This window comes from Lynx canadensis, chromosome E1 (assembly GCF_007474595.2).
Source record: "Lynx canadensis isolate LIC74 chromosome E1, mLynCan4.pri.v2, whole genome shotgun sequence".
In the NCBI taxonomy this organism is placed as follows: Eukaryota; Metazoa; Chordata; class Mammalia; order Carnivora; family Felidae; genus Lynx; species Lynx canadensis.
In genome coordinates, this window is record NC_044316.2 from 40,088,891 (window position 1) to 40,108,295 (window position 19,405).

General features: G+C 58.6%; 3 protein-coding genes across 4 annotated transcripts; 1 reads left to right on the forward strand and 2 right to left on the reverse strand.

Moving 5' to 3' along the window:
• Window positions 1-926: 926 nt before the first annotated feature.
• Window positions 927-9,258, reverse strand: DHX58 (DExH-box helicase 58). The gene is made up of 13 exons (XM_030294990.2): window positions 9,083-9,258; window positions 8,785-8,953; window positions 8,378-8,579; window positions 7,804-7,994; window positions 6,939-7,055; window positions 6,197-6,323; window positions 5,849-6,040; window positions 4,922-5,175; window positions 4,256-4,405; window positions 4,007-4,168; window positions 2,999-3,189; window positions 1,839-1,935; window positions 927-1,544 (listed from the first exon to the last, which is right to left on the reverse strand). Exons 1-13 carry the CDS (start codon window positions 9,100-9,102, stop codon window positions 1,359-1,361), a joined length of 2,058 nt encoding a protein of 685 aa, XP_030150850.1. The 5' UTR covers window positions 9,103-9,258; the 3' UTR covers window positions 927-1,358.
• Window positions 9,259-9,668: 410 nt separating this feature from the next.
• KAT2A (lysine acetyltransferase 2A) lies at window positions 9,669-19,279 on the reverse strand. Of its 2 annotated transcripts, XM_030294988.1 has the most exons (19): window positions 17,680-19,279; window positions 16,872-17,497; window positions 16,609-16,732; window positions 16,125-16,270; window positions 15,929-16,018; window positions 15,457-15,638; window positions 15,170-15,361; window positions 14,171-14,277; window positions 13,856-13,966; window positions 13,636-13,772; window positions 13,341-13,549; window positions 13,004-13,130; window positions 12,023-12,133; window positions 11,416-11,559; window positions 11,038-11,152; window positions 10,906-10,942; window positions 10,763-10,826; window positions 10,542-10,626; window positions 9,669-10,407 (listed from the first exon to the last, which is right to left on the reverse strand). In XM_030294988.1, the coding sequence occupies exons 2-19, from the start codon at window positions 17,208-17,210 to the stop codon at window positions 10,214-10,216; spliced, it is 2,514 nt and encodes an 837-aa protein (XP_030150848.1). In that variant the 5' UTR covers window positions 17,211-17,497; window positions 17,680-19,279; the 3' UTR covers window positions 9,669-10,213. The 2 variants fall into 2 exon arrangements, with proteins under 2 accessions (XP_030150848.1, XP_030150849.1); XM_030294989.1 differs by having other exon boundaries at window positions 16,872-19,279.
• On the forward strand, window positions 18,531-19,019 carry HSPB9 (heat shock protein family B (small) member 9). Its single transcript, XM_030294612.1, has one exon. It carries the CDS (start codon window positions 18,531-18,533, stop codon window positions 19,017-19,019), a length of 489 nt encoding a protein of 162 aa, XP_030150472.1.
• Window positions 19,280-19,405: the final 126 nt, after the last annotated feature.

Sequence of the window (19,405 nt, forward strand, 5' to 3'; positions counted from 1 at the left end):
CAGGAAGGAAGGAGATTAGACGGCAGGAAGGACTGCCATCCTGCTTTCAAATCTCTGCTCTAGCCCCCTCCCTTCCTCTTGAAGGTGACTCCTGCCTGCTGGGCCTCTGACTACAGAAATAGCCCTTTCCCTGAAGAATCAACCTAGATCTTGCCTTTCTTTTTCTTCCTTGTTAAAATGAGAACAGAAAATGTAGGCCTTTACGAGTTCCCCCGCTCCAGTGCCTACCTGAGCACCACCCCTCCAATCCTGGATTCTCAGCCTCTCCCCAGCCCAGGGAGGTGACCCCGGGGGTTAGGAGAAGATGGAGGGGTGCTGCTGGGGTTGGAGACTCTCAGGAGTTGGAGGGGGCAGGGGGACCATTCTGGATGGCTCTCAAATGGAGGCTTGGGGTGCTCTCTCCAAATAAGGTTACCTGAGAGCCATAAAGAGGGGTGGCTAAAACACCACCACCACCACCACCACCATAACTTTTAACCTTAAAAATATCAGATCAGTGCAGGGGGAAGGGGAGGAGGGAGGAGGGAGGAGGGAGGGAATACATGGGAACAAGGAAACTTTTGAAGGTGATGGCTATGTTTGCTGTCTTGATTGCGGAAGACAGGTTAAGATTTATCAAATTAGGGGTACCTGGGTGGCTCAGTCGGTTAAGTGTCCGACTTCAGGTCAGGTCATGATCTCACAGTTCATGAGTTCGAGCCCCATGTCGGGTTCTGTGCTGATAGCTCAGAGCCTGGAGCCTGCTTCGGATTCTGTGTCTCCCTCTCTCTCAGCCCCTAACTCACTTGCATTCTGTCTCTGTCTCTCTCAAAAATAAACATTAAAAAAATTTTTTAAATAAAAATTTATCAAATTATACACTGTAATTGCAGAGTTTATTTTATGTCATTTATACCTCAACAAATCTATTTTTAAAAAACCGTAACTTTTCTACACCAATTTTCTACTTCTTTATTTTCAATTTATGAGGAGCCTCCAAAAATAGAAGTGGCCTTGGCAGGGAAGGAATGTCAGGGGGTCAAGGGAAGTTGTGGTGATTGCTAGTTTAGTGGGGCTAGCCTCCCGCCTCAGTTTCCCTCCCAATGCCCCCCAACCCGCACGTCCATCTAGTGCACTGGAGTATCTGTGAGTGTGCAGGGAGACTGAGGCTGAGCTGTGGCTCTCCAGTTGCTTCCTTGGCGTGGGAGTCTCAGCCAGCCTGGGTGCCCGGGTTGTCTGTGGCTGGTCAGCAAAACACCCCGACCTGGTGACTCAGACAAGAGGGGCCCGGGCCCGGGCTTCGCCCCGTGGAAGACGGCAGCTGCAACGGGTTCTCCCGCCCCCTGCAGCCTGAGCCAGGCACTGCAGGGACAGGAGGCTCAATCCAGGGTGAAGTCAGACAGGTTCTGGGTACAGTGTTGCAGGTAGTCAAAGTCAGGCACGAGGAAGGGCACGCGGGACCACTTCTTGGCCTGGACTCTCCCTCGGGGTGTCTCTAGAAGCATGCTGCGAACTTTGAGCGCTGGCAGCTTCACTGACTTGTAGATCATCTGCAGACCCCAGGCCTGAGGGTGGGACAGAGATGGCTGGTTTGGGCCACCGTCCTCAGACTGGGCTTTTCTCCTCAAGTTGGGGGAGGAGAGAATCATGCATCCATGAACGCAGGGCCTGGGTCTCCCACCTCAGAGCCGTCTCCCCAGTCACACTGTGGTTAGACCTCTCTCCTCAGATGAGGGACTCCTGGGGCAGAGCTGCTTCCCCCATCCCCGTGAGGATGTCCTGATGGCAGAGGCTGGGCCTCCTCTCTCAGACTGGGGACTTCTGAAGACTCGATTCAGGGCCATGGCCCCAATACTTACCTCCCCACAGTTCCTGCAGTGAATGGCACCCCCAGGCTTCCAGTCCTTGAAGGTTCTGTCGATGACCACAGGCCCCCGGGAGACAGTGTAGTAGATCCTAGAGGGGAATGGGAGTGCTCAGGACGCCCCCCACTTAGCCCCCGATCTTGTGCCCTCCTGCTTGCTGGGCCTCCACCTGGACCTTGGGCTTTTCTGACTGCCAAGAGGCAAAGAGACTTCCCAGGGCCAGAAGACCCAACCTTCAATCAGCCCTGTCTGTGCTGCCTCATTGCATGCCCTCCAACCAAGTTCAGGCCTCAGGACTACCCACCGGGATGATTCCAACTACCCCCCAACAGATCTCCCTGCCCCACCCTTCCATCCCATTCCATCCGCACTCCCAACCCACGCCATCCTTCCGCCAACTGCCAGGGTGATCTTCTGAAAATGCAAACCTGACCTTGACATTCTCTTGCTCAAAATTCACCCAAGACTCCTCACTGCCTCCCAGACAAAGGCTAGACTTTCAGGCCTGACCTTCAATGCTCTCCACAGGCTAGTCTGTCTTCTTCAGTCTCATTCTTCATGGCCTTTCCCACTCAAACCAAGCGGAATCAGTCCTATCACATCATCCCTGCCTGTACGCATCCCCCCTTCCAGCCCAATCCAGCCTGCATGTCCTGGTTGAAGTGCTACCTCCTTAAATGAGAGAGCCTGCGTGGAGATCTTTGGCACAGTGGCCTGGCACACAGCGGGTCCCTAATCAATCCTTAATGAATGGATGGACGAATGGAGGGGGGCAGAAGGTTCCCCTCTAGGGGATGGAGGATGACAGAGTGGCTCAGGGACAACCAGCCCTTCTGCCTTCAGAGTAGGTAGGACGGCGGGGGTTCAGGGGGAGGAGTTTGTGGCCCCTCAGCATTTGGTGTCCTCAATTCCAGCTCTTGCTCAACCACATAGTGGCTGTGGGAGCCTGGACAAGTCATGTAGCCTCTCTGAGCCTCTGTCACCTCACCTGCAAAACGGGGTGGCGATAAAACCTGTCCGCAGATTCGGTACTTGTCAAAACGCTGTTTAAGCTCGCAAACCCTCAGAGCTCTGTCTGGATGGGAGGGGTTCCCGGTCCCCCATCCCGCCTGTGCCCTCCCTCCCATCCCACCGGCCCCTCCCGCTGGTCTCACGAGAAGTTGGGGTTCACGTTGACGTGGTGGGCGCCCTCCACCTTCCGCAGGTCACTCCCGTGGCCCACGGCCACCATGCAGTTGATGCAGAGAAGCTGCACCTGCTCGGCCAGGAACTGCTGCCGCTGATTCTCCCGCTGGGCTGCCTGGGCGGCCCGCTTGACCAGGGCTGCCCGCTGCAGATCCCGGATCTGGAGTCGGAGGGGGACACGACATAGGTGGGGCCCCTGGAGGCCTGCCCCCCGGAATGTGCTCAGGGAACAAAGGGCTCCTGGAGGCCTCAGATCGTTAGTACCCAGAAGAAACTTTCCTCAACCTTCCCTGGGGCTTTTAGAAGCAGCCCTGTGGAGGAAAAGAGTATGGAATGGGGGCATGGTGGGGGCATGGTGGGAGCAGAGCGAGTGTTGTCACTGAGTCTCTGCCTCCTCTTTGGAGGATTTCGTGCAAAGCTGCTGCTTTGGATCGAACACGGGGCATCACTAATAATTACGCTGGATAACAGGTGTAAACGGGGGCCGTCCCGGGCAAGGCTGGATGATGGTGACCCTGCCTCAGGGGAACAGATTGAAGTCCTGGTTCTGGGCTTATTTTGTACATGTGTCTTTGTCCCTCCCTCGCCCCGCCTGGTGCCAGAAGAGCTGTAAGACAGCTCTCACAGATGCACAAAGTATTTGGTGATGAGGAATTAAAAGCTCAGACGAGGCCTGTTCTCAAGGCGTTTGGAGAAGAACCATTGCCTTCCCTGGCAGCCCCACCCTTGGCCTTTACACTTCACGTCCATTTAAGCCTTCCCAGGTGGGCCAAGTTAGCCCCCAGAGGAAGAGGGAGGGTGTGTGTGTGTGTGTGTGTGTGTGTGTGTGTGGGTGGGTGTGGGTGTGTGTGTGTGTGTGGGTGTGGGTGGGTGTGGGTGTGTGTGGGTGTGTGTGTGTGTGTGTGTGTGTGTGTACCTTCCAGGCAGAGCATCCTCAGCCCCCCTCTGTCCGCAGGGCATGCAGGCTGCCCACAGACCTTGGCCTGGTACTCGGCCTCATCCATCTTCTGCACGGCAGCCACGGCCCGCTCCATCAAAGTCTCCAGCGCCTCGTTGGTCAGCTCCCGCCGCAGCTCCCGACTGCCTTGGGTCGCCACAAACGAGTACACACTCTGACCAGCCCGGGCACGGCCCCTGGCCTGAGGAAGGAGATAGGGAGGAGCCTGAGCGGGCCTGGGGTCCCACAAGGATCTCTGAGGGCTGTTGGCATCACGGGGTTCACACACCTGGACCATGGAGATCTCGTTGGTCAGGAGCCCATAGCGCACCACCACATTGCACTGGGGGATGTCTAGCCCCTCTTCCGCCACGCTTGTAGCCACCAGGAGGTTCAGGATGCCAGCCCGGAACTTCCGGATCACTTCTTGCTGGTCTCTCTGGGGCGGAGAAAGAGCATGGTAGGCCAGGTGGGTTCAGGCCTGCCCTCCTGCCAGCCCAGCCTCACCTGGTTCCGGTTTAATCACAATCCTGGCCCCTTTCCCTAGGGAGCCTAAGACTCCACTGCTACCCCCAGTGCCTTGCCCATCTTCCCAGGTGACCACCTAACCCCTGTCTCCGCTAAGGACTCCTAAGGATCCCCACCGCTTTACTCTAGAGGTCTCAGGACTTAGTCTTCTCTAGCAAGGGACCCCAGAGCTCTGATCCTCTGTCCTGAAAACATCCCTTCCCTCTTTCCCTACAGATCCGCAAGCTTCTGCCTCTCTGCCCCCAGGGACCCCCAGATGGAGGAAACCTTCAGTACTGGGGATCTCAGTGTCCACCTCTCTCCCCCAGTTCTCTGCCCTCTGCCTGGGGAGAATCAGTCCCCCATATCTCTGTGCTGAAGACTCCGTCCCCACCCTTTCTCCCCTAGGAACTCCTTCAGCCCCGGCTCCTTTCCCCAAAGCCCACACCTGGGTCATATGGGTGTTCTGGCTGCTGTTCCCAGCCCCAATCAGCAGGTCGGCCCTGATGTCCAGCATCTGCAGGCCCGGCTGCTGCTGAAGCCAGAGCAGGAGAGAGTGAGCGCTCTGGCGGGTCTGGGTGAAGAGGATGCCCCGGCGGCCGTCGGAGCTTCCGAACTGCTCTTGCAGGATCTGTTCTAGCATCTCCAGTTTGGGGTTCTCCGGGCTACGTGTCGCCAGGTCGGCCAGCTCATTCTTGTAGTCTGCCAGAAAAGCCCAAAACAGAGGCACAGAACTCAGGCCTGGAGGTGGGCAGGGCAATGGGAGAGGGCGTGGTTCACAGGGATAGGGCTGCAGGTGGAGAGGGAGCCTGAGGAGCTCGGCTCCTAATTCCCCCTGAACGGCACCACAAGGACATTTGAGGCCGCCCTCTTCCCACCCAGCCAGCCAGGCTTCCACAGGGACCTACAGTATAGAATCCTTTGCAGACATAGCTCACCCAGCACCCCTCTTCAACCCAGCTACCAGGATGACACTTGACCTTTCCATGCTGACCTCTGCCACCCAGGATTAACTAACTCAACCTCAGGTCTCTTCAGAAAGATCCTTGCCCCCCTTCAGCCCCTCAACCTTGCTGAGGTCTCTTGCATTAAACTTTACCCTCTGACCACCTCGCTTGCTCAGGTTAAAGGTACCACACACCCCAGACTTTCAAGGGACAGTCCCTGAACTTAATGGCTTTTAAAAAATCTTTGGCAGTATCATGAATTCGTTTTCATAGCTATGCAAACTTCCACAGATGAGGGCATACATCTTTTGCCCTATCCACGGCCTCGACTTTCGGTTAGAAAAACAGGGCCCCAGTACCCTCACTGGCACCCTCCCAACCTGTGGTGACTCCTGTGCCCCGACCAGTACAGTTCCCACGAGCCTCACCATTGAACTGTGCCAGCAGCCAGCGCTCGGCATGCAGGACCTGGGTCTTAGTGGCGCGCTCCCTGTCGTAGAACTCCCGCAGCGAGGCCAGTGCGTCCACAGCACGGACCGTGTGGTGGATGAGCAGCGCATCGTTGTAGCGCCGCAGGTGAAGCGCGTACACCCGGCGCTGCTGGAGCCCGGCCTCGGCCGCTGCAGGTGGGTAGAGGCCTCAGGGTTTGAGCGGCCACGCCCCTTCAGGCCTCCAGCGGCCTAGACTCCGCCCCCCGAGAGGCTAAGCCCCGCCCCAAAGGCTCCGCCCAGGCAGGTCCCCGCCTCCTTGCCTTCCACGTCCACAGCCCCTCTCACCATCCTGGCTCAGCTCCACCACCTGCTGCTCGTAAGTCTGCGTCCCGAAGTCCCGGCTCAACTCCGGCATATCCAGGCGGTTGTGGATTCGCTCCATGAGCTTCTTCAGCATGTCCCCAAATGGGTCCTGGATGAGAAGAGGGAGTGAAGGGATTCCCATACACATGGGGGAGCAATGAGCACCCAACGGGAGCGCCGATCTCCACGTGAAGCCTCACCGCTCCTGCTGCCCCTGCCCCGTGGTGTTTGAGAAGGAGCTCCGGAGGGAGGCCTGCCGGGATATGAATGAGTCCCGACTGGAGGCAGGGGTCAGGTTGCTGCCCCTGGTTCCTGTTCTGCCTCCACCCGCTACGTGCCCTTGACCTCTGGCCTGAGAACAGCAATCTCTAAGCCCTTGTGCAGCCCTGTCATAGCAGACGCCAGACAGTGTCTGCACCGTGGGAGAGCCTCAGCACGAAGTGCTCCAGGTTTAAAGTTTGCAAAGCACCGGACAGGGTGCTGGAGGGTTTTGACAGGTGCCCAGAGAGGCGTCGGAGTCAAACCAAACAGCAGGCTGTGGGCATGGGCTGCGACTTCCCCATTTCACAGAAGGGAGAAACAGAGGCTCGGATATAAACGCAAGTAACGGGAAGTCACAGAGCTAGGGGAGGTGGAATCAGGGCTCAACCCCAGGTGCCCTAACTTCATGCCAGCACCCCCCCCCCCCCCGCCCCCCGCTGCCCGTATCCCTCCTTCCACTCACCTGGCTGCGCCTGTGGCAGAGGTTGTACTGTTTGCAGGGCTGAGGACTGTGCTCCTGCAGCTGGGGGCGGTAGTTCTGGGGTGACATGATGCGCCACGTGTCCAGGTTGGCACAGAGCTGGGGCAAGAGATGGGGGTTCACCAGACTGGGGTAGAGTCCTATGAGGACAACGGGCAGAACTTTGGGACAGGACAGGTCCCAGCTACCACTGAGCAGGGCCATTGGAAGTGGGGATTCATTTACTCAACAAAATATTTATTGCTCGTCCTCTCTGGGCCCAGTGCTTTTGGAGGCAGTGGGGATCCAGAAGGTCTTATTTTGGTGTCGGGGAGACAGATCGACAAAGCAGGAAAGAATAACAGAATGAGAGGGCTTCAGGCCGCGTTAATGAGCTCTGAGGAGAATGAAACTCGATGATGTGATAGCGTGCAGTGGGGGAGGTCAGGGAAGAACTCTGAAGAGGTGACAACTAAGCTGTTCCCTGAAAGGCAAGAAGGAGCCAGACAGGCCAAGTGCAGGGGGAAGGGCATTCAGGGCAAAAGGAACGGTGACCACAAAGGTCCTGAGAAGGGGGACAAGCAGGACATGCTCCGGAGACCTGAAGAAGGCCTGTGGGGTAGGGGTGAGGGGAGTGTGCGGGGAAATGAGGCTGGGGAGGTAGGCAGGGCTGGGTCGGATGGAACTGTGTAAGCCACAGTAGACAGATGGGAGTCTATTCTAAGTGCAGGAAGAAGCCACTGGAGGCTGCAGCTTCAGTGACAAAGGGGCCTGGACAGTCACCCAGGAGAGCCTGGGTAGGGCTGATGGGCATGGGGCAGGGCAGGGAGGACTCTGGTGGCGGGAGGGTCATAGGAGCCAAGCTGACCTGCAGGATGTGGTCAATCGCCCCATCAAGTGTGGACGCCCCACCAGTGCCTGGGGAGGCTGTGAGACCCAGCACCTGGGGCAGGGGCCGTGTCCTCTGGAGTTTGTGCTGTAGATACCGGCTCAGGATGATGTTGTAGACGGTGTCTTTGTGCGTGTGGTGACACTCATCCACCACAAGCAGGGAGAAGGCTGGGGGCAAACACAGGGGAAGGCTGTGACCTTTGCAAAGCTTTTCCTCCCCCAGCAGCTTTTCTCCATGTAGTCCCCACAGTTCATCTAACTCCCTCCTCCCTTCACAACCCGCAGCCAGGCTCCAGAGACCGGCCGAGGCAGGGATGATTTACCTCCATTTTGCGGATTAGTAAACTGAGGCTCAGCGGTGGGGCTGAGGCTTGCCCCAGATCCTGCATTCTAGCCAGATCTGCTTCTACTAGGGTGTATGCTGGGGTTTGGCGAATGGGGATCTCCTCACTCCCACAAAACATCCCAACAGCTGTACTAGGAGAGATGCCCTGGGGTTGGCAGGTCGAGGTGCCTCAGGTGTGTACTCTTTCCCCTGGCTCAGCCCTCACCGTTCAGCTCCACGTGCTCCTCCTCCTCGGGGCTGGTCAGTGCCATCTGTAGCAGCTCGGCTGTGCAGATGAGCAGGTCATGGCTCCGGGCCAGGTGGCCAAAGCCAGCTCGTGGCCCCATGTCCCCACTCAGGGTTGTAATGGCCCAGCGTTTGTCCAGCATGCGGCTGAACTCCTCGCAATGCTGGGTCACCAGGTGCACCTGGGGGTGGGGAAGGAGTCAGGGAGAGGAAGCTGGATGGGGCGATGGGGAGGAGGCAACGTGACCCCCAGGAACTGGCTGGGGACGGGAAGGGGAGAAAAGCCAGGTGAGCTTAGAGGTGGCCACAGCAGCCCTGGAGATCTGGCAGGCTTTGTGAGGCACCTGAGGAGCCGAGACCCCAACGAGGGGAGAGCGGGCTACTCACCCTGTTAACCAGTACGACCACCTTGGCTCCGTCCACAGTCTCTAGATGCCTCTTGGCCACATAAGCAGCTGCCCGGGTCTTCCCAGCCCCCGTGGGCAGCCATATGATGATATTCCTGCCCTCCAGGGCAGGCATGATCACCTCCCACTGGTAGGGTCGCAGCTCCCTTCTGGGAATGGAAGGAGGCTCAGATGACTGGCCATCCTGGCTCCCTCCCCGCTCCTGGCCAGCCCACTCTGGTGCAGAGCCGTCCCCATCCCACTGGAGGGAGGTGGAGCAGGGCACCGAAGGGACCTACCTGGAATCTGATCTGATCATCTGAAGGGGAGACGAGTAACACAGACTACACCTGACCCCTGCCCTGCCAGTTCTTATCTGCACCACCTGCCGAGGCACAGAGGGTGGTTAGCCCCAATGCCTGGTGTTGGTCGCCAGCCCGGGGTTGTGCTGAGATCGGAAACAGAAACTGAAACTCAGGGGAGGAGCCAGCTCTGTCAGAGATCGGCCTTAGAAATCCCCGTTGCCTGAAAAACCTGCAGGAAAGCACCCTTTCATTCCTCCGGGGTCCTGCCGGCCCCTCCTCCAAGAGTGGTCTCCACCCCACCCCCCACCCTTCTGAATCAGCTGTAACCATGTCCACCCAGGTGAAGGTGGCCCGGTGATTGGGACCGCTGCAGCACCCACACCTGGGCAGGAGTGGAAGTAGGGCTGTGGCCGGGCAGGTGCCATCGTCCCAGGGGCGTGGCACTAGGTATGAGGCTTGTTGGGGAGGGTGGCCCCAGGACAATCTGGGGTTTAATAGACTCCAGCTTGTAGGAGGTACCGGGAACAGGGTCAGCCTGTTCAGGCTATGGACTCTACCAAAGAAACAATCACACAGAGGGGAAAAAGAAAAAAAAAAAAAAAAGCTTTATTGTTCCCTCTGAGGGATTAATGCCAGGAAATGAATGGTCCCCAGGTCCCCCACCCCTGGGGGACAGACAGAACTGTGCAGGGTGAGGCATGGCCACTCCAGTCCCAGTTGAACTTCCAAACCCTGAAGCCCCCTCCCACGAGCTAAAAGTGGCAGTCTCAGCCCTCAAGCAAACAAACAGTGGGCCAGGCGAGGCCGAGGCCTCCAGGACTTCGTGGCTCTGCGGGGACAGGGCTGGGGGCCACCGGGGCCGGGCAGGGTTTATCCTCTAGCCACCAGCCACTGTAGAGGGGCTGAACCCCAGATCCAGGAGATCCCTGCCCAAGGTCAGATACAACGGAGAGTGGGACAGAGCTGCAGGCTTGGGGGTGCCTGAGGATCCAGAAAGGGCTGCAGGGCCCGGGGCTGGAGTGCTTTAAGCTGAGAGGAACCTGGGCGCCAGGGGCACCCCTCAGGATGGGATCAGAACCCAAGGTGGAGACATTCCAGGTCAAGGCTGAGGTCCAAAGCCAGAGGCTACTTGTCAATGAGGCCCCCCTCCTTGAGCTTGAAGTAGAAGAACTTCTCCAGGGCGCTGGCACAGCGGCAGTACTCGCTGTCCGGGGGGTTGTACTCGCGGCAGTTGGCAATGACCCGCTGCAGGTCAGCCACAAAGAGCTTCCGGGTGACATAGTAGCGGCTGCGCAGTCGCTCCGTCATGGTCTTCAGGTCTGGGGCAGCAGGAAGTAAAGGCATGCTTTTAAGAGGCTGAGGCGAGCGGGGCTGTGGGGTCCAGTGAAGGCAGGAGCAGGAGTAGATTTGGGGGCCAAAGAGGAAGGAAAGGGTCGGAATGGAGTGTCCTCACCAATAGGGAAGCGGATGACCTCATAGTAGTCAGGGGCCTCTGACTTCTTCACAGGCTCCATGAAGGGCCAGGCACTGGGGTGTGACTAGAGAGGAAAGCTGAGCTGGAGCCAGGCCCACTGTGCCCCAAGCCCACCTCGTGACCGCCACCCACCCCAGAATGGGTCATGAAGCCAGAGTCGCTGATGCAGGCACCCCCAGAAGGGAACCTGGTCTCCCCACCTTGATCTGGGCCAGCAAGTTTTTGAGGGTTGTGTAGAGCTGGTCTGGATCCTTCAGCTCCTTCCTGGGGTGAGAGACACCACGTCTGAGGCCCTTGGCCCTTCTGCCTCCCCCAACACCCTCTCCCTCCACACAGCACTCACCCTTTCTCCTTCCCCAACGGCTTCCAGCCTGTCTCTCCTGCAAAGTGGGGAGTGGGTGGGGAGAGCATCCCTAAGAATTCGAGAACACACACCGAGCAGGGTGCCCCCTCCCCCAGCAAGACCCCTGCTCACGAATGCCGGGGACACTCTCCACAGGGATCTGCCTCACACCCTCCTTGAAGCAGCTGAGCCCGGGGTAGACCTTTCGGATCTGGGCTTGTTTGCGCTCAATCAGCTTCTTGATGATCTGAGGGAAGGCAGCGTCTTGAGGGGCCGACTCCAGTCCCAGCGGAAACCCTCCCAAGGGCCACAGTCAGAGGCCCTGCCGCTGAGTCCAGGCGCCTCGCCTCCTAACTTCCTTGGGAGGGAAAGTAAGAACCAAGATCCCGGCCCACCCCAGGCCTGGCTCACACACGCACATACCTGTGGTACACACCCACACACGCGTGCTCTCCCCCACGTGCACACGGTAAGCCCCAACGATGAGTGCACGCACATGTGCACACACACCTCCTTCTGCTTTTTGATGATGTGGGACAGCTCCGTGTAGGGGATCCGGGGATTCAGCTCACACTCCATCAATGTTGCACCCTCATAGTCCTTAATGTAGCCCAGGTAGCGGCTCTTGGGAACCTTGATGTCCTTGGAGAAGCCCTAGGGAGTGGACAGTTATGACCCAATCCGTCAACAAGGCTTTTCCAACTTGAATAGCTCTTCCCCCAGGAGCCTCTGAGGGGCGGTGCAGGCCTTGTCTGTTCTCCCGGGTTCCTGGATCCCCTCCTGTGGTGGCTGGTACAATGCTGTGTTGTGTGGGTTCAATCACTCTGTCCCCAGAAAGGTTCCAGGTCAGCTGCCCCTCCCGACTCCCTGGCAATGTTTCCCTGGATGGGAAACATTCCTCCAGCCTGCCCTACTGCCCTCCAGGCCCTCACTCTTCACTGGGGCAGCAGCGCGGCGGGGGGAGGAGGGGCAGGAAGATAGGCGAGAAAGATCTCCTCGCAGGTGCTAGATGAAGCAGGGGACATGAAGGGACTCCCATTCCGTCCACAACAGGGGGCTGGACAGAATGACCCCTAGCCCCAGGCAGCAGGCAAGTGTGCAGGGAGGGGAGGGTCACCTGCTTTTTGAAGTAGCCAATGGCGTACTCGTCGGCATAGGTGAGGAAGTAGAGAATGTTGTGTTTGATGTGATACTCCTTCAAGTGGTTCATCAGGTGAGTCCCATAGCCCTGTGGGGGAGGCGAGCAGGGCTTACCAGGGGGGCCCCAGAGAGGAAGGAGCAGACTGGATAGGATGGAGAGACAGCTAGGGGATCCTGGACATACAGGAGAAAAGGCAACTGGCAGAGGAAGGGGAGTTTGTGGGGAGAAGGTGAAGGAGACTTTCTGAGCACTTATTCTGGGCCAGGTGTGGTGCTTGGTACTTTACAGACCAACTCTCAAGCCAGTCCATGAGGTAAATATTATTACCTCCATTTTTATAAAAACAAAAACAAAAACAAAAAACTGAAACTCAACTATGTTAGGAAACGTGTCCAAGGTCAGACAGCCAGCCACGGTTAAGGCCAGGATGGAAATCCCAACCAGGAAGTTGCCGTCCACGTGTCACTGGTTCCCAGTTCCCAGGCGTCAGAGTTGGGGGGAAAGGGGAAGAGGAATCACAAGAGCCCCACTCAGTGCAACATTTGAACCCTCAAGAGAGTGTCTTCCACACACGTCTAGACCAGGGAGGCACCCTGCAGATCTGGGTTATGTAGAATAGGAGAACCGGGAACCCTACCAGTGGGTCTGTTGTGACAATTCCAGGACAGAACCCAGGACGATCACCCAGCCCAGGGCTAGTGTAAAAATTATTAACTCCCCAGTGTATGTAAATGTTCTTGTGAAGGAAATTCAGGTCCGTTTAAAAGCATTACTGGTTTTGGGCCTCCATCTGTCAACAAGTGTCTTAATATGCAGTTATCAAAGGACAAATGCCACCTTGTGGGGCCCGGAAGAACTGCCTGGCCACTAGAAGACCTACTGGGATTTTTGCTCTGACCCAGTCCAAACTGAGAAGCAGGTGGCCGGAAGGGGCTGAGGCCAGGAACACGCACTCACCTTGACTTGCTCATTTGAGGTGACAGCACAGAAGACAATCTCTGTGAAGCCCTGGGTGGGAAACATGCGGAAGCAGATCCCACCAATGACCCGCCCATCCTTGATCAAGGCCAGAGTCTTGTGCTTCCTAAGGGGAGAGGGGACAGGTCACTGCCCCTACCTGTTGTTCCCCAAATGCTCCCGGGATCCCCACAGCTTTGGAGGGCGGGGCCGCACTCAGTGCCGAGAGCGGAGGAACAAGTATTCCCACAGGTTGGAGGAAGAGGAGGGGGTGGGGGGACATAGGGGGGCCAAGGACAGGTGCCCAGGTGTGGTTGGGGCTCTTCTGGGGACGCACGGGTCAAAGACGAGGCGGGCGATGTACTCCTTGGGCATGCGCGGCAGCTGGTGGGAGAAGACATTCTGCAGCCCCACGAGCCACAGCAATACCCGCCGGTTGGCCTTGGGCGTCAGTGAGTTGCCGATGACATGGAACTCAATGATGCCGCGGCGCTCCTCTAGGCGGGCCGTCTCGTCCCGGGCTGCGTTGGCAGACAGCAGGCTCGTCTGGGCACCAGAGGAGGGCTGGTGAGCCAGGGCCTCAGGCCGGTGAGGTCCCCTCCCCACACTGGTCAGTGAGCCGGGCTGCCCACCTCAGGCCCCAGCATGGCGGCAGGGTCGGTGATGGTGAGCATGACCTCGTTGACCAACTCCATGGGGATGTCGCCCATCACGCGGAGCCGCTTGGCATCCTCCAGGGTCAGGTTCTCTGGGAGCTTCCTCTTCTCACCTGCCGGGAAGGTTGGCAGGGTCTCCCATGGACAGCAAGAGGTTAGGGGAGGGGTGAATGAGGGTCAGGGGTCAAGTACCCACCTGGCATGGGCTCAGCCCCTCCGGAATCCAGACTCAAGGAGCTGTTGCTGCCCCCACCCATGGTGGGGCTGAAGATGGGGGCGCTGGGAACAACTGCCGCGCTGACTGTAGCTGAGGGTGAGCGAAATCAGGGGGAGCGGGGGGTGGTCAAAGGTGGCGATGGGTCCCACAAAGGGATCCGGGCCCTCTAAGTCCCAGACGCACCCTCCCGGATGTCCCCGCGGCTGCCATCCACAGTGCCTCCTCCCCGGCAGGAGGCCAAGCTCAGCCAGGAAGGCCAAGCCGAAAGCCTACAGAGCCTACCAGGGCGTGTACCTGGCCTGGGCACCAGCTGGGTCCCCTCTGAGGGCGGCATGGTGAAGCCCGACTCCCAGATCGGAGAGTTCGCCCCATAGATCTCCTCCTCCAGCATGGACAGGAATCTGTGGGGAGGGTACAGTCTGTCTCCCAACCCTGTCCTCCGACCCACACAGCAGCCTGGACCAGACGCCAGAAGAACTGGAGGCAGGTCAAAGAAACCGTGTTCTCAGGGGGCTGGGAGCTGAAGAAGAGAAACAACCTTTGGCCTGGGGGCAGGGGGCGGCGGGGAGAGACACTCCCCTGCCTCTCTTGAGCCCCTAGTCAAAAGTAGCAGGACTGGACAATCCAGGACAGAGATCAGAGGCCCCGTCTGCCACGGGGTGTAGCACAGGGCGACCGGGTGTGTGAGCCGGCGCCATCCTGTGCTAGGTGGCCAGGCAGGGCACCGAGCCACCCTGCACCTCAGTATCAAAATGGGGGCTCAGAATCTACTCCCTCCTGTCACCTCATATTCCCACCTGGTGGCAGAGGGGGCACTGAAGGGCCTGGATTAGTCAGTAACGGCTTCTCAAGCTGAGCAGCTACGATCCTGGTTTCAAATGAGAGGCAAGTGTTGCAAAACAGAGGAAAACTTTGCAGAAAGGTCTACAACAGGAGTGGAAATCGGTTTCACCTCGAGTGTAACCTCTGGTTTCTCGGCAGGCTGTGGTGGGAAGGGTTCTGAGGCTGTGTCCAGGCCCCGTGGGAAATGATTAGTCACATCTACCAGGGGCGTGGGCAGGGGTAATGTTAGCACTCGGGCAATGTACCTGCCATCCCCAGTCTAGTACACGCAAAGGCAAATGCCAGCAAGTTGCATCTGGGCCCCGGACAAGTCTGCCAGGTAGACACCCAGATCCCAGAAGGCTCATGGAGGGAAAGGAGGGACCATTCCAGGAAGCCTTCCTGGAAAAAAGGGGACAACAGGCGGATGTGAACTGGGGCAAAATCCGGATAGGCCAGAATGAGCCTTACTTTGGGAAGTGGGTGAGGATGAGGGTCCTCTTCTCAGGCACCAGCTTGTCCTTTTCCACCCGGAATTTCTCTAGCAGCTGCCGCCGGGTCACAGTGAAGATGGAGCGGAGAAGGCTTCGCCCAAAGATGTGAGTGGTCTCGTAGCGGGGGAGGCTATCACAGCTCTGGGGCACGTGGCAGTAGCAGAGCCATCTGGAGCCAGTGGGGAGGTGGGAAGTGAGAATGGAGACGTTGAACCTAGGCTGCGCCTACAAGCCTCTCCTCGTGCTGCCCTTGGCTGGGCCTACCTGGTATAATTGACCTTGTAGGTAGCCACGTCCTCGGCCTGAGACCGCTGCCGAAATTGGGCAGGCGTCTCAAGCTTCCAGTAGTTAAGGCAGAGCAGGAACATCTTTGAGAGCTCAAACATCGTCTGCCGCTCCCGAGGGGCGAGGTGACTAAACTTGTATTGCACAAAGTTCAGCACACCCTGAGAAGGGGCGGGCAGGGGACAGAACCAGGAAGGAGACGTGAGCAGCAAGCAGGGGCTTCTCATCCAAACACTGGTGCTTCCCGAGGGCAGGGTAAAGCTCTCCTCTCATTCTGGGGCTCCCGGTGAAGAAAAACTCTGGCCCACTCCCACCCCCATGTCCACCTGAAGCACAAAACATCCTCTCTTCTCTGAACTTCTCCCTTATTCTCAACTTGACAGGATGGGGAACACAGCCTCCTCAGTCCTCCAAGATGCCCCCAATTCTCTTACCACCTTCCTCATCCCACCTGTTCAATATTAGGCTTCTCAAACGGGGGACTGCCCAGGGAGCCCTCCACCACTGGCCGGGTCATCTGCAGGATGCATTTCCGCAGAAGCTGGAGGAAGAGGAAGAAGGAGGGGCAGAGGTCAGCAGAGCTCAGAGCTGCCGACTCCCTAGCCTTGTCTACCGTGCTCATCCACACTCACTTGGACAAAGCTCACCTTGAAGAGGTAGAAATACACCTGCTTAGTGTCTGTGTCCTCCTCCTTATGAACAGACATGAATAGGTTCTCCACGTCCACCACCATACCCAGTAGCCGGTTAATCTCCTCCTCTGACACATTCTCCAGGTGGGACACGTGGTCAGCTGCAAGGATAGGTTACCGGTAGGGTTGGGAAGAATGGACAGATCACCAGAGCTTCCTGTCCCTCTTCACCGCCAGGCAATTTACACCCTCGGTCCCTCCAACCAGCGTGACCAGCAATGAGACTGACTGCTCCTACATCAGTCCTTGGGTGGCCACTGTCTCTTCAGGGCTGGCAAATTTCCTTTCGCTTCCCTTGGGGGATACATGTTCCCAACTCAATCCTTCCTTAGGAGGTATTTTTGGTTCCACAAATGAAGCTCTGTGGCACTTAAATCATCCTGTCCAAGCAGGACCCAGCCTGACCCCGCCCTAGTTCCAAGGGCACTACCTGCCTTACCCAAGGGGTGCTCACAGCTGCGGCATAGCTCGCTCAGGTTGGCAGCTGGCTGCTGTAGGTCCATGCGGGGTGCAGTGGGGGGCTTGGGGTTTTTCCAGCCATTACACTTGCAGGTTTCATTGGCCTGGAGGCAGAAGAATCAGTCAGTAACCCTGTAACCGGGAAGGGGGAGCAGATCCCCAGCCAGAGATTTGCCCCTATTCCCACCCGGGCCCTGGGATGCCCCAGGCCCCGCCCCCTCTCACCCCAGGCCCCGCCCCCACCTTGCAAGCCGAGAAGACCCCTAGCTTCTCAAGCTTCTTGGCGCGCGGCAGCCCCCGGACTTGCGCCTTCCTCTGGCTGGCGCGCTGCTGCTGGCTCAGGCCAGGTCGAGCCGGATCCCCTCCGCTCCCGGTCCCCCCACTTCCTACCCCGGGAGCCCCAGTCCCTGTGCTCCCGGCTGGGGCTGCAGCTGGGGCGGGGGCTGGTGCCGGAGTGGGAGCCGGAGTCGGGGCTGAAGCCGGGCTGGGGGCAGGAGTCGGAGTTGGGGCAGGGGCTGGAGACTGAAGGGGACGGGACTGCGTGGCCGGCGCCGGGGTTGAGGCCTGGGTAGGTTCCGCCATGGCCTCCCCCGCAGCGGAGCGGCGCGGCGCTCCCAGCCCTAGGGCCGCATGGGCAACCGGCGCACAGTGCGCAGGCGTCGCTGCGCCGGGGCATGACGGGAATTGTAGTCTTTCACTGCCGCTCCCTTTGCCTCCGGCTTCCAGACTTTTCTGTCTTGTCTCTTGGTCCCAGACAAGCGAGTGAAGCCTGAGCCATTACCCTAGATTGGCTCCTCCTCACTTCATTCTCTCTTGGAGGCTTCTGGGACAGTGGAGATTGCTGTTTTCTTGGGGACTTGGAGAAGCATCTGAGAAAACAGGCTTCAGTTGAGGGGAATTGTAGATTCTGCCCACGAGGGTGCAAGTGCAGCTCTGGGGCCTGGAGTTGTGATGGCTTCCTGGCACATCCCCTCCTGCCCCAACCCCGGCCCTGGCCTGCACTGCGGACACAGACTTGCCCCTATGATGGAGATTAAAACGCAGCAGTTACCTTTCTGAACCTGTGAAGTTGCAAGGGTGGTGTTGTCTTTGGGATACTTCCACTCTACTCTTTGGTGGACTTTTCTGTATATACGTGATACTTCAGCAATAAAGGATTATTATAAAACCACTGAGCGCCAGGGGTATGGCCATGATCACGAGGGATACTGAGACGGGGATGAGGTAGAAGTAAAGGAGGGCACATCCCAGTGTTTGTGAATGGCTCTCCCCGTAACCCCGTGGGCACCTCGAGGGCAGGGCCCACCTCTTCAATTTTGTCCCGGAACCCAGCCCTGAGCCTGCCACAGAAGGCCCAGGGTCTGATGAATGCAGGAAACCGGGAAGTCGCGTTCGTCTCCCAAGCCCCATCTGTCATCACAGGATTTGTGCGCGGTCAGAAAAAGGGGTTTCGGAGAATGTAAGACCCCATGGCCACATCCCGTTGGCTCTGTCCCAGGGGACAATCCTTGTCCTCGGGACAGATTCTTGGAAGGGCAAGAGCGCAGCGGCTCAATCTCGTCTTCCGCCCGGTGCTTGCGAGCGCTCCAGGGACCGGATCGCACGTCCGGCGTCGTTCAGCGTACGTAGGCGGGTCACAGCCCAGAGCCGTGGGGCCCTGTGACCGAAGCGGGGAAGGGCCTGAGAGTGGGGCAGGAGTCAGGATGAAAGCAGCAGCGGTGCCCCATGGTGGCTGACCACCTGGCCTGTGGAAGCAGGATTCGCGTGGCTGACCCCAAACTGCTGAAGCGGGCCGGCCCGGGGTCACTGAGGGAGCCGGGCTGCGCGAGTGCCTCCCCGGACGTGCGCGCCGCTCCCCGCGTGCCTCGCGCCACTGCCCTTGGATAGCAGTTGCTCACTCGGATGCAGCGGGTCGGTAGCGGTCTCCCCAGCAGGAGCCAGGTGGCATCCCCCTGTCCCAGCGCAGCCCTCGCTGAACAGAACCAGGTGGCCACGCTACCGGTACAGCTGCTCAGGGACGATTCGGCAGCTTCGCAGAACAACTTCCCCGTGGAGGATGGCTTCCAGATGAAGGTGGATACCTACGGCTTCACTCCCGACGAGCTGCTGGTGCAAGTGGACGGCCAGTGTCTGATGGTGACGGGCAAGCGGCAACTGGAGGGCTGCAGCCCGGACGGGGCCGGCTACCGCGTAGCGCACAGGGTGCACCGGCAGATGCAACTACCACCGGACCTGGATCCAGCCGCCATGACCTGCAGCCTGACTCCCTCGGGGCAGCTGCGCGTCCGAGGCCAGTGCCGGGCGCTGCCTCCCCCTGAGGCCCAAACAGGGCCATCCCTGAGACTCCGGGGCCGTGGCTCTAATAAGGGTCAACCTAGCCTGACCCGATAAACAACCCTGGTGTGCAGCAGCGGTCTTGGCGTTCCGTGGTCTTTTCTTGGGGTCGGGGTCAGAGGTCGAGGCATAACGGAGGTAAAGAGGGCTCGGGGAGGCAGGAAAGGCACTTTAAGGTGGTAGTCCACCAAGAATCGGGCCTCTGTGGTCCTGGGAGAAGCTGGGGGCCCGCTCAGTGTGGCCCACTCAGCTTAGCTCACTGCCTGGAGCAGTAGCTCCAGCAGGGAGCAGTAGAGGTCCAGGAGGCTCCACAACCAGCAGAGGGCCCTGACAGACCAGGGACCAGATGGCTTGGACCTGGTGTGGTCTTGGCCTTCTAAACAACACAAGGTTTCAGAGGTCACCTGGGCGGAGGGTGAGAGGACCGAGTCCTTCACAAGCCT